General features: G+C 36.6%; 1 protein-coding gene across 2 annotated transcripts; it reads left to right on the top strand.

The window, feature by feature from the left end:
* Positions 1–5,036: 5,036 nt before the first annotated feature.
* On the top strand, positions 5,037–13,720 carry LOC107672484 (retinol dehydrogenase 8-like). Of its 2 annotated transcripts, XM_016465695.1 has the most exons (7): positions 5,239–5,312; positions 8,020–8,114; positions 8,538–8,699; positions 10,441–10,620; positions 10,842–10,935; positions 11,914–12,097; positions 12,257–13,720. In XM_016465695.1, the coding sequence occupies exons 3-7, from the start codon at positions 8,549–8,551 to the stop codon at positions 12,482–12,484; spliced, it is 837 nt and encodes a 278-aa protein (XP_016321181.1). In that variant the 5' UTR covers positions 5,239–5,312; positions 8,020–8,114; positions 8,538–8,548; the 3' UTR covers positions 12,485–13,720. The 2 variants fall into 2 exon arrangements, with proteins under 2 accessions (XP_016321180.1, XP_016321181.1); XM_016465694.1 differs by lacking the exon at positions 8,020–8,114 and having other exon boundaries at positions 5,037–5,312.
* The last annotated feature ends 259 nt before the right edge of the window (positions 13,721–13,979 follow it).

Raw genomic sequence — 13,979 nt, forward strand, 5'->3', positions numbered from 1 at the left:
TTTCCACTACACCAATGCGCTCCTCTCTACTCATCTCTTCTCCCTTTCCTTCTCCTCTCCTCTTTTCTCACATCTTTCTCTCACCTCTCACCTCTTTACCTGTTCCATTGTTCCTCCATTCTTCTTCTCTCTCTCATTACACCCATTTCTCAACCCACTCCACCACTGTAGACTTACACCCCAAAAACCCAACAAGTCCAGGAGGGTGGTGGAGTCATGAAAACATGAACATGACAAAACCCAAACACCACATTACATTTACGTAGAGTTTTGTTTGTTGTGTTTGGACAAATGGTACATACATGTTTGTGATTTGTGTAAAACCTTTTTTCAGCTATTTTAAAGTATTGGTTGGTTGTATTAATTATTGTGAAAACATTAGAGAGTTTTGTGCACATTGTTTTGAGAAAATTATTTGCATGATTTGTAATTTGCATGAAATGAATGAAAATGTTCAATCTGTTTAGGAAAATTACAAAGAATTCATATTACTGTGTTAACTGTTTTGAGAACAGTGACCTGAGTTTGGAAAAATGTGTCAAATCGATTGAGAAAAACTGTAATAATACAACATTTTAATTATTGTTCTTGTGGTCCCAAAATAAAAAGAGTGTTTGAGTGATTATTGTTCACTAAGTTGATAGATTCAGGGAGGAGTTCATATGTACCGAAAGACGAGGCAATTTTTGAGCAAGCTGATTTTAGAAAATAAACTCTCACCAGTTTAATTTGTTCAACAAAGAGCCATTCACACAGAACCTACTTATAGCAGACAAGAGGGTCACATGACAAGAACAAACCAATGGGAAACAAGACACATGACTAGGACAACCATTCAGAACATGATACAAAGAACAGAGGAACCAATGGCATGACTACATGAGGGCAGGGAAGCATGACACAAACAGCATAAAACAATTACAAAATAAAAGACATGAAAACATGAACATGACAAAACCCAAACACCACATTACATTTACGTAGAGTTTTGTTTGTTGTGTTTGGACAAATGGTACATACATGTTTGTGATTTGTGTAAAACCTTTTTTCAGCTATTTTAAAGTATTGGTTGGTTGTATTAACTATTTTTGAAAACATTTCAAGAGTTCTGTGCACATTGTTTTGAGAAAATGATTTGCATGATTTGTAATTTGTCTGAAATGAATGAAAACGTACAATCTGTTTAGGACAATTACAAAGTGTTCCGATGTTTTGAGAACAGTGACCAGTGAGTCAAATCCATTGAGAAAAGCTGTAATATATAAAACTTTGTTTGTCAGTCTCATTTCTTCCATTACAAACCTGCTTTATAGCCTTGCAGCTGTGGTCACAACATAGTCAGCATGCCCAAACATGTGCGCTTTTCATTCTTCTCATCTGCACTTTGACACCTCTCAGTGACGTCCAAATTGTGACTCACCTGACATCTAATCCCTTGCCAATAAAATTGCTCTAAGCAGTTTTCAAAAATGGACATTTTCACCATACTTGTGACATCTACACATATGCTGGGGTTCTCACCCTATTCAACCTTTGTGAAAAAGAAAGACACTTTACCATACTTTAATAAAGACTTATTATGGAAATATATACGAAAGTGAGAACTAAATGTAATGTTTTCACGCACTTAACTAAATGTTAATTGGGTAACACTTTACTTGAAGGGGTGTGCATAAGACTGACATGGCACCTTCATAATCATGACAATTAAATTAAAATGTTTTACAGTTTAGAGAAGGACTCAAGCTCATTTTTCTATGTAACTTCATAATTACTTCTTGTCTTTGAAATATGGTTAAAGTGTACTGCTGAATGAACTGACAAGCATTTATGCTAAACTAAAATATACTTCAAATGCCATTTCTATTCCATATTATATTTAAAGTTAATATATACTGTATATATACATATATATATACAAATTATATATATTAAATTTAAATGTAATATGGAATAACACATTTAAAATTATTAAGTACTTTAGTATATTTCTTTAAAGCACAACAAAAAATATTGAAACATAATATTACATTATAAAATATAATATTCTATCATCTACAAGTACAGTTGTTGTTGTTATTTTCAAAAATACTTTTAAGGCTTGAATTACACTACTAGAGCACATTCAGTACAATTGAGCACACTTTTACAAGGGAAGAACTGAAGTATGCAACACATTCAAAGGTAAAATGTGATATCCAAATGATGGGTTATGTATTATGTATTGTGTAAACCAGATGAAACCAGACTAAATTCCTACAGTGACTATGATTTTCCAAGCACGGCCTGGATCAGTATCTTTTGTTTATCCTGGAATAACATTTGTGTACAAGTTCTAATTCTAACTATTAACTACCCTACAATCAGAGTGAAATAGTTCATAAGAATGTTTTCCGGTACCAGCCCCAGTACTAAACCTAACCCTAAAATCTGACAGTTTGATTGACTGTCAGACCTTTATGCTATCGCTGATAATAGTAGGAAGTCTATAGGTAACATTTAAACACTTTTTAAGCTAATTTTATGCCTGTGCTTCAAGTGGTCTACTGCTTACTTTTCCCAACTACATCCCAACAAACTGTTTAATGCTGATTGTAAGAAAAGCTGAAACAAATTACTAGGATCACAAGTACAAATAAAGAGGTTGAAATCCTGCTTGTGAAGCAGGATAACAAAGAGGTTAAGCAGATGATCATAGATTATAGGAAACACCAGGGAGGAGACATCCACGTGACTGCGGTGGAAAGGGTCACACCACTGGTCATCACATAGGTATTACAGTGCAAAAAAACATAACTAACTGTCTAATTCTCCTACAAACTGTTTAAATGGGTTAGAATGACATCATATGTCACAGGAGCATCCTGGTATGGGAGCTGCTGTGCCCTGAAGTGCTGTGCTGAGCAATGCAATCAAATCAGCAGAGGTCATTACTGCTTATGAGCTGCCTAAACATCCAAGAGTTCAGTTCGATGTCTTAAGCAGACCAGATCTATTCCTAAAGACCCTAGTAATAGACTTATTTCACTTGCAGCTTCTGCTAAATGGTATCAGAATATTCAATCAAGGACCAACCAATTATAAAAGCAGCCTCTATGTGGAGGTAATGAGGCTACTAAATTGCTGCAGTCACCCATCCCTGATTCATATGCATAAACGTTGACATTATTTTACCCGCGCTGTTTGTGTTATGAATGTAAATGATACCTCATATCATGTGACTTGTCTATTACCTTTCTAAGCGACTCTGGTCCACTGAATGAAAACCCTTAAGCCATAGTCTTAAGTCTTGAGTCTCAAACCATATTGGGACCACAGTTTTATAGAGACTTGGGTGGACTCTTTTGACTTTAGCCAATAAGCAAACTTCCACAGTAACAACAGAAACCATAGCAACCACCTCACAACGTCTTACCATCCACGACACGTTCACAACAGTATAGAAACCCCCTGGCAAACACCCAGAGCACCTTTGCATCATGGCAAGTTTTACACAGGCAAGCATGATTCACCTTTTCTAGCTTCTCTAAAAGAGTCGAGTTTCACTGTACATTTCTTTAATATGTTGTCATGGACACGAACTGTTGGCTTACATAATTTAATTTACATTATGCCTTCATCGCTTATTTTTGTCTAATTTTTGTTTAACAATTTTCTTAAATTATGGAAATCCGTTAAAAATATGAATTATTACATTTAGAGCGATTATTATCTAAACAATGAAATAATCATAAATCATTTTACTATTTACTGTGTGGAAATTATGTATAATTTTTTATTAAAAATGTCTGAATGTCAGCGGAGATCAGGACAACTAGATGAGCCCCAGAGACAGATCCCCAGTAAAGACCTTGTCTCAGACGACCACCGGGACAAGACCATGGAACCAGATGAGTCCTCTGCACAATGTGACTTTGCTGCAGCCTGGAATTGAACTGCTGGTTTTGTCTGGCCAGAGGAGAACTGGCCCCCCGACTGAGCCTGGTTTCTCCCAAGGTTTTTTCTCCATTCTGTCACCGATGGAGTTTTGGTTCCTTGCCGCTGTCGCCTCTGGCTTGCTTAGTTGGGGACACTTCATTTTCAGCGATATCGTTGACTTTATTGCACAGAGACTATTTAAACTGAACTGAGCTGGATGATGACATCACTGAATTCAATGATGAACTGCCTTTAACTGAAAAATGAGTGTTTACTATTGTCACTTTGCATTATTGACACACTATTTTCCTAATTAATGCTGTACAGTTGCTTTCACACAATCTGTATTGTTAAAAGCGCTATATAAATAAAGGTGACTTGACTTGACTATTATTTTTTTAGTTTTTCAAAAACCATGTCCTTCCCTGGCATAATTTTACATCACGACCAAACATTTCTAGGCGTCTTTGGAGGGGAAAGGCCTATAAAATCAGCACTGATCATCGGCATGCGAGTTAAAGCTGCATGTATTGTATTAAGTTTTACCAGCAGGTGGCAGTACAGACTAATGTAATTAAAAAGAAGCTTTACTCATTTATGAGTGTAGAAAATGTTTATGGTCACTATATTTACTTTTAGATAATACCGAAAACAAAATGAATGTACTAAAAAAATAACAATAATAATAACTAAGTCGCCATTTGTGTCAAAATAGAGGGCAACATCAAACAAATAGGCTATACTTTAAACAAATTCTAATGATGATGAATTCAATCAGCAATTTATAAGTGGAGGATGGCAAAGCAAAACCAAACTCACTTTAATTAATTACTACCATAAATAACAAATTTAAATATTATGGATATAATATAATACCACTGCAGCATTTTAAAATCATGTTCACTCAATACACTCAAGTAACAGACCAGAAGGCGTGAAATAATGACATTTAGCCTAATTAAATAGACTTAATTAAAACTGTTTACTTTTAAATGTTTGTTGTTTTACTTGTTATATTTATTGTTTCTCGCCTTAGAGCCCCCGTCCCCTCCCCAAACACACACACCTCTCCCCTTTGCACTGCGTTAATCTGTTTGTTTTTCAAAGCAGTACAGTAAATGCTGATGCTCACGCAAGTAAGCATGCGTGTTTACGTCCTCCTTTAACTAATCGATCCTGTCTGCCATGTGACCGCATAACCCGCTCACGAGCGCCGAGTTGCATGATCCGCTTTAAGTTTGTTTAAAGTCCGCTGCTACAGCTCGCAGCTGACACAGCAGTTGCCATGGCGAGCGGTGGCGAGCAGAAAGTGGTGCTGATCACCGGCTGCTCCTCTGGGATCGGACTGCGGATCGCCGTGCTGCTGGCCAGAGACGAACTGAAGCATTACCATGGTAAACGCGCTCATTTGCGTTCTAATTCCTTCAGCGCTCAAGCGTCTATAGAACGTTCTATTTTTGCTTAGAATATTTTAGAACGTCCTCAGATTGTATACGTTTAGCCTACTCATGCCTACAGTCGCTATTAATCGATAGCATTCAAGTCTTATTTTGTAACGCAACTGTTGGACATTTTCATTACATAACACGCTGTATATTTGAGAATTAGTTTGTCTCTTCATCTCCAACCGCAAGATTATACATTCACTTTTCTCTAGCTGAACCCAAAGGCTCTTTGTATCATGTGAAAGCGCAGTTTCCAGGGTACGGCTCCGCAAGGATACCGCTCGCCAGGCGGAGATCATAAAGAGACTGCCAGTTCTCTTTCAAGTGACTTCTCCAGTACAAAGCTCCCTTTATGGCTGTGAATTGTAGACCGCTGCCCTGGTTTAGTGCCGTGTCTAATGCGCCCATAGTTCACACACTGGAATGAGTGTTGGGAGAGGGACAAAGTTTGAGACCTGTACAAATGAGGGCTCTAAAGCAAGAGTCGTCTGAAGACTTCATCTGCACTCGGTGCAGGGCAAAACCATTGGACGTTTGTTATCTCCTACTCAGCTACATCCAGAGACTCATTAATGTCAATCAAATACAATGCGTTTGGTTTACAGCAGGAGTCTTGAGGCCCTTGGTGGATTAAGAGATAAGTCTGACATGTACTGTATATAGTGCATTATGTTATATGATGCTTAATGTACACTTATTGATGTACAGTCCTGTAGCCTACTTCTACATTACACTTTAATTTGACCTTCTTCTTTAGCTTTGGTTAGTTATTATAGTAATTTTAATACAAAGTATGGCGGACCCCCTGTTGAAGTCCACTTATTTTACTACACGAAAGGGATGCTTTTAAGAAAGTTAAAACGAAGACGTTAAAATGAAACGCTATCAGAATAGGAACTTTTCCATCCACCCATTTCTTTCGTTCTTTTATATCTTTTAAATGAATTCCGTTTGAACTTTGTTCTCATTCGAAGAGTATTGCAACAGTGGATTTTTTCAGAAAAAAACAAAATCCTCTGAGATTAAACATTTCATTGGTTCTGGTTATAATGAGGAGCAGTGATATATGCCAACTTCAAAGAAGCCAAAAAGAAAAATCCAATTACAAGAGAGCGCCTCATTCAAGAATGTTTAATCTGACTCGAGTCTTACTCTGAAACAACAGCTTTAACAATGAGGCGGTTGTTCTCGCAAACACATTTATGTTGTGGCCTAGTTTGGCCACACAGGCTTTGTGTGTCGTAAGAATTAATTTCTTCTCTCATTAAGTCCAGTTTACGCTTTATAAATACATCTAGTTTAAGCAGACAGGAATGCAGATTTCCTAGCAGCTGCGTCTTACAGATGCATTACAGTCTACTCATGCTTACTGGTTCTTGTCAACAGCAGCTGGGCTGTGACTGATCATGGATGCTGTCTGTTGACAGACTGCAATAATCTGCTGAATGAATGACGCTTCAACACTGATCCGCTATGGAGGCTCCTCAGCCTTATCTGTAAAATCAGAGATGATTTAATCAGCAAATCAAACATCAATATACTCAAGGTGTGGTAGTGTCACAGAGACAGACACTGTTAAAGTAATGCCTGACAGCGTCAAAGAAGCAAAGTAAGCCTATGATGTAAATGTTGCAGTTCAAACTGAATAATGTCTTTATTTATGTAGCAGACACTTTTATCCAAAGTGACTTATAAATGAGGATTACAACAAAGCGATTCATGCTAAGGAGGTAGTAACATGACAAGTGCTGCAATACAAAGTACTACATGCTACACTCTCAGAAAAAAAGGTACAAAAGCTGTCACTGGGGCGGTACCTTTTCAAAAGGCACACCTTTGTACCTAAACAGTCCATGTTAGTACCTTAAAGGTACATATTAGTACCTAAAAGGTACAAAAGTGTTCCTGTTGAAAAGGTACTGCCCCAGTGACAGCTTTTGTACCTTTTTTTCTGAGAGTGTAGAAAAGAAATGAGTGGGGAAAATACAGTATATATATATATATATATATATGTATATACACTGTACAAATGTTTGGGGTCTGTAAGATTTTTTTTATGTTTTTGAAAGAAGTCAATCATGCTCACCCCTTTTAATCAACAATATAGTAAAATAATTATGAAACACTACTGCTATTTAATACAACTGTTTTCTATTGTAATCTATTCTAAAATGTAATGTATTCCTGTGATGCAAGACTACATTTTCAGCATCATTACTCCAGTCTTCAGTGTCACATGATCCTTCAGAAATCACTCTAATATGCAGATTTGCTGCTCTAGAAACAGTTATTATTATTATTATTATTATCAAAGTTAAAAACCATTGTGCTGCTTAATATTTTTGTGAAAACCGAAGGTTTTTCTCCAGGATTCTTTGATGAATAGAAAGTTTAAAAGAACAGCATCTATGAGAATATAAATCTTTTGAAACACTGTAAATATCTTTACTGTTACTTTTGATCAATTTTGCATCCTTGCTGAATACATTTATTTATTTATTTATTTATTTTTATTTCTATTGACCCCAAACTTTTGAATGCATTACAGCTGATCACTGATATCACTGTTGACTGGATTTTTAAAGGGGTCATATGATGCTGCTAAAAAGAACATTATTTTGTGTATTTGGTGTAATGAAATGTGTTTATGCATAAGGATAACACTGATTACTCCAAATCCAACTACCAGAATTACAGATGAATGATGTTCAGCAAGCTTATTATTACATCTGGGATTGGTGCTTGATTTAGGTCAGTGTCCCCTCAGGTGTTCAATGTGCAAAGTGCATTAAAATGTTAATCTCTTCAGCTTATCTTTCAGCCATAGTTTAATTAAGCAACATTTACCACTGATTAGATTGAGTGCTTTGTTTGAGTCAGCATATATGTCAGCGCTAAAAATATATAAAAGGGATCGAATTAAATCAAACTGCAATCTCCTGCGGTGATTTTAGGACAAAGCGTTTAAGAGTCAACTCAAGTCACCTTTATTATAGCACTATAAACAATACAGATTGTTTTAAAGCAGCTTCACAGTAATAAAGAATTGGTGATGCAAACTTCGAATGTGAGACAAATTTAAAAAAGCAGCTTTTCATTATTCCACTCTATATAAAAGCTCTACATGTAGATATTAGTCTTTCATTTTGATAATCTCTGTCACTTGTCTTGAAGTTATTGCCACTATGAGAGACCTGAGAAAGAAGGACCGGCTGGTGGAGGCGGCGGGTGACACATACGGAAAGACCTTGACACTGCTGTCCTTGGATGTGTGCAGTGATGACTCAGTCAGGCAGTGTATTGACAGTGTAAAGGACCGCCACATCGACATTCTCAGTGAGTGCACAATGCCTTTGACCTCATATAGGCTTATTTCATACTGCAGGGGAAATCCGATTTTATTTTTTAGATGGGCTGTTCAAAAAAATGGGCTTGTATTAAAAAAACAAAACACTCGTTGCAATAGCAATGAGACAAACCTGCGCAGTTTCACCTTGCAAGAATTTAGCAAAGGATGTTTTGCCATTGATTATGTTTCATTAGCATTCGTTATTGCAAACAATAAAATATAGTGAAACTGCGGGTACAGTTAAAGGGATGGTTCACCCAAAAATGAAAATTCTGTCATCATTTACTCACCCTCAAGTTGTTCCAAACCTGTTTGTATTTCTTTTTTCTGCTGAACACAAAAGATATATTTAAGAATGGTGGTAATCAAACAGTTGTTGGTCCCCACTGACTTCCACAGTAAGAAAAAAAATTACTATGGTGGTCAGTGGGGACCAGAGACTGTTCTTCAAAATATCTTCTTTTGTGTTTAGCAGAATAAAGAAATTCACACAGGTTTGGAGCGACTTCAAGGTGAGTAATTTTCATTTTTGGATGAACTATCACTTTAAGAGAGCATTGTGGACTCGCAAAAAAAGCAGTGACTAATGAAATCATGTCAGTTAACTGACCTTGCTTGCTAAAAACCAACACATTTGATATGCTCTGTGGTATTTTACATCCAATACTTGCCCATCAAGACATATATTCCCTTGAGGAAAAATAAGTACTATTTTGGATACTTTAAAAAAAAAAAGAAGTGTACTCTCTTTAATTGCACTTAATTTCATTAATATTATATTATCTGCAAGTAAACATTTTTAACATATATTAAAGATATATATGATATACTTTAGGATTTGAAATACACTATAACCTCAAGTATGCTTCTTTTTCACACTATCAGTTTGATTCACATTTATTTGTATTGCGCTTTTCACAATACATATCGTTTCAAAGCAGCTTCACAAAAAATGTTTCTAGCTTACAAATAAGAGAGATTGGTTATCAGAGGTGACAAAGTAATGTCCTTGTGACATAAATGTACAGTTCTAAGATTATACAAATCATGCAGTTAGTTAACAATAAACACTTTAAAGCAGTCATTACATGTGATTACATAATGACCACCTGTTGCTTTTGTTCCTGACGAAACAGCTATTGTATTAACCTGTCACATGATGAATAAAAGAGACACAAATCCAATGAAATCCTATTTGACTGTTCAGACTCGAATGCATTAACAAAAAACTTTAATAGGATTTCAAACGAGTCCGCGTTCGGAGGCTTGCATCGGGCTTATACAAATTGGATTTCATGTTTTCAGCATGTTCAGACTACAAAAAAAGAAATTGAGTTGGATTGAGCAAATAAAATATTTTTTTTGCCTATGAACACATTTTAGTCTGTTCAGTCAATTTAATGTAACATAATTTGAGAATTGACACTACAGAAAACCAGATAACTAGAATAAGCGTGTGCTGACTAATATTATTTGAAAGATATGTGGTCACCATACACTCTCAGAAAAAAAACTTTTAGGTACTAATATGTACACTTTAGGTACTAATATGTACCTTTAAGGTACTAACATGGACTGTTTAGGTACAAAGGTGTGCCTTTTGAAAAGGTACCGCCCCAGTGACAGCTTTTGTACCTTTTTTTCTGAGAGTGTATAGATTAATACTAGCCTAGAGCCTCGGGGGACAGTCAAGACCTAACCACCCATCCTTCCTCTCTGATTTTCCAGTTAATAACGCAGGCGTGGGTTTGCTGGGCCCTGTGGAGAGCATCAGCATGGATGACATGAAGAAAGTGTTTGAGACCAACTTCTTCGGAACCGTGCGCATGATAAAAGAGGTCATGCCGGACATGAAGAAGAGGCGAGCCGGCCACATTATCGTCATGAGCAGCGTAATGGGCCTGCAGGGTAGGATGGACACGCCAGGCTTTAGAGGGCTGACTGAAACCTTCTGTGTCACACAGCTGAATGCTTGACAGTCAGAGGGACAATAGAGCCATTCAGAGTTATGCAATTAGCTGAAGAGCATTATGACAGCCAGATATGGCACATATGGTTTGGGCCACTTTGGGAGGGCAGCAGAACAATGACATGATCACTGAATATGTCTCTGTTGAACTCATCTGCAGGTGTGGTATTCAATGATGTCTACACGGCCTCTAAGTTCGCCATAGAGGGCTTCTGTGAGAGTATGGCTGTGCAGCTGCTGAAGTTTAATGTGAAGTAAGTGATCCGAAGTCTTATGATTGAAAGCCTATGCGTGTCACGAAAAAGTGAAAAATAACACAATGAACATATCAATGAAATATCAAATTGCGATGATATGTGTTTATAAATGTGAGGTTTTTTTTTCAGCAAATTAGAAAAATTCTGCATCAGACTGAAGTAGTTTTGTTTGATGTTGTTGTATAAATATATTATACTCATGTTATTTAGTTACACTTACAACACTGGTTTAGTGCCATGTGCCATTGAGTAATCTCATAATCCTCAAAAATCTTTATCAGCGAACTTCAGGCCACAGGGAGAGTTAAAAATGTGTAAATAAATGAATTATTTAAAATAATCAATCTCATCTAAATTAAAAATTCTAAAAAAAAAAAATGTATTGAAGAACATACAGCTCTTGAAACTTCTGGAATCAAAAAAACATGTTGTGGTTAATTAAATATATATCGACACTCCCAGTTTTTGTTAATAAAAAAAGTGTTAAAATAAGCAGTTTTGCTATAATTACAGCAGAAATATTGGAAATATCTCTCAACTGAAAAAATCTCTCAACTTTTTCATTTTCAATGAAAAAGAATTGCTAGTAAATTAAATAGAAAGAAACACATTGAATAAAACATGAAATTTTGACGTAGAAAGAATCAAACAGTATTTTCTTGTAAAACATTTTCCAGTAATCTTTGTTTTATACTGTATATATCTTTGAACAGTCATTTTCTACAGTGAATATGGAGAGGCCTTCGAATATTGTTTTTTGAAAAAAAGGGGATTTTATTCTTAACCTTATGAATTTACTCTCATTAAAATGCCTATAATGAGATTTGGTCTCAAGATGAATTGACTGATTTATTTACATGGCACTACAAACCTGTTGTGCTCATCAGACTTGGTGTAAACAGGCTTTTCATAATCCATCTTATTGGCATTAAAGTGTGCTATGGTGCTAATGTAGCATTCCTTCTATACTCCTAGACTATCTCTGATTGAGCCAGGCCCAGTGCATACAGAGTTTGAAACAAAGATGATGGAAGAGGTGGCCAAGATGGAATATCCTGGAGCAGATGCAGACACAGTCAGGTACTTCAAGGATGTGTACATACCATCGTCCATCGATATCTTTGAGGCACTGGGACAAACCCCTGAGGACATTGCTAAAGTATGTATCACCGTTTGACTGCAAACATACGAACTCTATAAATTCATTGCATTGAAAACAAGCTCTAATTTTTCTACACTGCCCTTTAAATCGCCACAGATTTTCATTTATACACTAAACCTATTACTATTATTCTCTTCTTAATTACCCACAATCCAGTGCACCAAGAAAGTGATTGAATCCAGCCGACCCCGATTCCGGAATCTGACCAACAGCCTCTACACACCCATTGTGGCCATGAAATACGCGGATGAGACCGGAGGACTCTCAGTGCACACTTTCTACAACCTGCTCTTTAACTTCGGCTCACTTATGCACATCACCATGAGCATCCTCAAATGCCTGACATGCAGCTGCCTGCGCAGACGCACCATTTCTCCTGACTGAAGTGGGCAGCAGTGAGACGCACACACTCCCAATTCCCTCAGTTTACAGCAGAACGGACACAACTCAATGCAACAAACAGAAGAATACAATACCTCAAAGGAATAATCCACATTAAAACACACATGCATAATTTGGATTTTTTTTTCAGATAATCACGTGAGTTACTGTCAAAGCAGACATTGTTTTAAAGGAGTAAGCTGGTTTAAGTTATTACCATGATTGTCAATTATAGAGCATTTTTGCATTGTTTTTGCAAACCATACACCATTAACAGACCATTCCAAAAGCTAATTGTGATGCTTATGATGGTCATGATTCAACTGAAAAAGAATCACATAGCTGCCTTTATTTGTACTAATAATTTACAATGTCTGTTTAACTCTTTCCCCGCCATTGCCGGAATTTTCCAGCTTTCCGTGTTTTCACTGTCGTATGGTAGGAGGCACTATTAGACGTCTTCTGAAAGAGTACTGAACGTCTGGATCAAAACACGACTGGCAGAGACCCATCTGGGAGTAGACGAGTCTGAAGCTCGGAGGGCAGAGGACTGATGCATTGCTGTTGCCGGAAGTTTTTTTCGAGGACTGACTACTGAGGAGTCAAACTATAACAACAAACTTGGGCAGACTGAGGACTGTGAAGTTTAGTTATGGAGAATATAGTAAATTTGGGTGTTGTGAGGACCTGGGATTTTTGACCAAAAGTCTGTATAGGTACAGAAATGGCAGGGAAAGAAACGGACAGATTTAAGAGTAAGAGTATGGTTTGCAGTGAGGAAGATGAGAGGAGAGTAAATGAGTGGGAAAGTGTGGAAGAGGGAAAGAATGGGGGGGGGGGAAACGAAAAGGAAGAAAGAAGAAACATCCAGCATTGGAGAGTCAGAAAGTGAAGGAAGTGAAGAGAAAGAGAAAAGAATGAACGTAGTTGTTAGAAGGAGACGGAGGAAGAAGGAACGTTTGCCTGATTAAATGAACAAAAATCATTAAAGGACAGATTTGAAAAGTGAAATATACAAGGATTCCAGGAGATGAGAACTTGCTAATTGAATGTAATAATAAAGTTGGAAAAGGAAAGTTGAAAATTTGGCAAATGTTGGTTAAGTTAAGGTACTTGAGGTGGTTAGAGATGGGGAAAAGAGAATCAGTGGATGCAAGGTGGAAATCTAAGGTGTTCCCATTAATGTTAATGTAAGGGAACTAGTGGAAAACTTAGATGTGAGAAATGGCACAGTGTAAAGTGTAAGAAGAATGACGAAAGCAGTAGAGAAAAAGGAAACCTGTATTAATTGAATTTTAGGGAAAATATCTACCCAAGGAAGAGCTCTGTTTTTAAAGGCCTATTAAAATGTTTATTGTAAAATTAATATTTGTTGTGCTTATTTATTTGATTCTCAATTAAACTAACAATATACAACATGACTGTAATTAATACAATCAATGCAACGTCTGTGGTATTATTTTATCTGGAAAAAAGTTAACAGTGCCAGTCAACAGAG

Source organism: Sinocyclocheilus anshuiensis, unplaced genomic scaffold (assembly GCF_001515605.1).
Source record: "Sinocyclocheilus anshuiensis isolate Anshui unplaced genomic scaffold, SAMN03320099.WGS_v1.1 scaffold1430, whole genome shotgun sequence".
Lineage (NCBI taxonomy): Eukaryota > Metazoa > Chordata > Actinopteri > Cypriniformes > Cyprinidae > Sinocyclocheilus > Sinocyclocheilus anshuiensis.

Coding starts and splice junctions, on each gene's coding strand:
- LOC107672484 (XM_016465694.1), top strand. CDS start 5,204: ATGGCGAGCGGTGGCGAGCAGAAAGTGGTGCTGATCACCGGCTGCTCC. Junction 8,700..10,440: donor CCGCCACATCGACATTCTCA/GTGAGTGCACAA, acceptor CTGATTTTCCAG/TTAATAACGCAGGCGTGGGT. Junction 12,098..12,256: donor CCCCTGAGGACATTGCTAAA/GTATGTATCACC, acceptor CCCACAATCCAG/TGCACCAAGAAAGTGATTGA.